The 1336-nt window shown below is 39.7% G+C and overlaps 1 protein-coding gene across 1 annotated transcript in view; it reads left to right on the top strand.

Annotated features, from left to right (window-relative positions):
- The window catches only part of LOC106807611 (aldehyde dehydrogenase, mitochondrial-like), a 29014-nt gene that overhangs the window by 4987 nt on the left and 22691 nt on the right, over positions 1 to 1336 (top strand). Inside the window, 1 exon segment of the mRNA XM_014810003.1 lies at positions 818 to 1008. Within this exon segment, the coding sequence (XP_014665489.1) occupies positions 818 to 1008 (191 nt within the window).

The raw sequence follows: 1336 nt of genomic DNA, 5'->3' as shown, positions 1-1336 counted from the left end.
ACTATTTTACCATCTGCAAACCATACTTTACAGTAGGATACACAATACAACCTTTTCAAATTCTACCTTTTTTTGTTCAGAAATATAGTGGTTAGTGCTTAGTGGTGGTAGGTTAGTAAAATTTTTATAATTAAATTCTTTTATTACTTAAGTTGATTACGTCACCGTAAATAGTAAAAAATAAAAAAAATATTTCCACTTTTTCACAAAATATAAGTAATTCTGTTTACATTTTATGGTTAAATTGCTGCATTACACTTCACATTCCTATTTTACTATATTGTTCGATGTGAACATACACTCGTGACCCATACATAGCCCATAGCAAGCAATGAATGTTAGACAACATTAATTCAAATCGTCCAGGTTTTTTAGGATTTTTAGCTAGTTGAGAAACAATCTTATCAGGTAAGAATTTGACGATTTGTTTAGTCTCGTTAGTTCTTACTTTTAATGTAAAAAAATGGGAATTTTTTTTTACAAATTTTACCATAGAAAATTCGTGACGTAATCCCTTTAAGTTGATTCCTTCCCAAAATTCACCCAAAAAATAACAAAAAACAAAATATTCTCGTGCTCTAGGCAGGCAATGATCCCTGGCCTGGGTGAACTTCGTTCTGCACAACTAGTCTATTACCCCTTTTCGAATACCAGAAAAATACCTGCATTAAACACATACTTGTATGCATTTAAAATCAAGAACCAATAGTATATGTATTATTCACACTTGATTTAATTTCTACCGCTAGATGGCGTAACATGTCATGTGTATTTCTACCGCTAGATGGCGTAACATGTCGTGTATTTCTACCGCTAGATGGCGATCACATGTGTTGGACGCGACACGAGCCGATCGGCGTGTGCGGGCAGATCATCCCGTGGAACTTTCCGCTGCTGATGCAAGCGTGGAAGCTGGGACCAGCGCTCGCTACGGGCAACACTGTCGTCATGAAGACGGCTGAGCAGACGCCTCTCACTGCACTCCATGTCGCACAGCTAGCAGCAGAGGTGAGTGTCCACACCAGGGAAAAAAATATAATTTATTTTTTGGGGGCTACTTTTCAAGCTCGCGTGCATAAAAATAGCACTCTAAAATTTGGTTTGCATTGAACTCTATGCAAATTTACGTGGGTTCTTTTTGGCATTTCGGGGGCTAAATCGCCCCGAGCCCCCGTTTATTTTTTCCACTGGTCCACACCAGCGAACCACACCACACCACACCACACTGCTCGCACGCAAAGCCATGCCTGCACACACACACGCACACACACACATGCATACACACACACACACACACACACACACACACACACACACACACACACACACACACACA

Source organism: Priapulus caudatus, unplaced genomic scaffold, assembly GCF_000485595.1.
Source record: "Priapulus caudatus unplaced genomic scaffold, Priapulus_caudatus-5.0.1 Scaffold225, whole genome shotgun sequence".
Lineage (NCBI taxonomy): Eukaryota > Metazoa > Priapulida > Priapulimorpha > Priapulimorphida > Priapulidae > Priapulus > Priapulus caudatus.
Note: the sequence above shows the minus strand (reverse complement) of the source record. Positions and strands in the feature narration are given on the sequence as shown.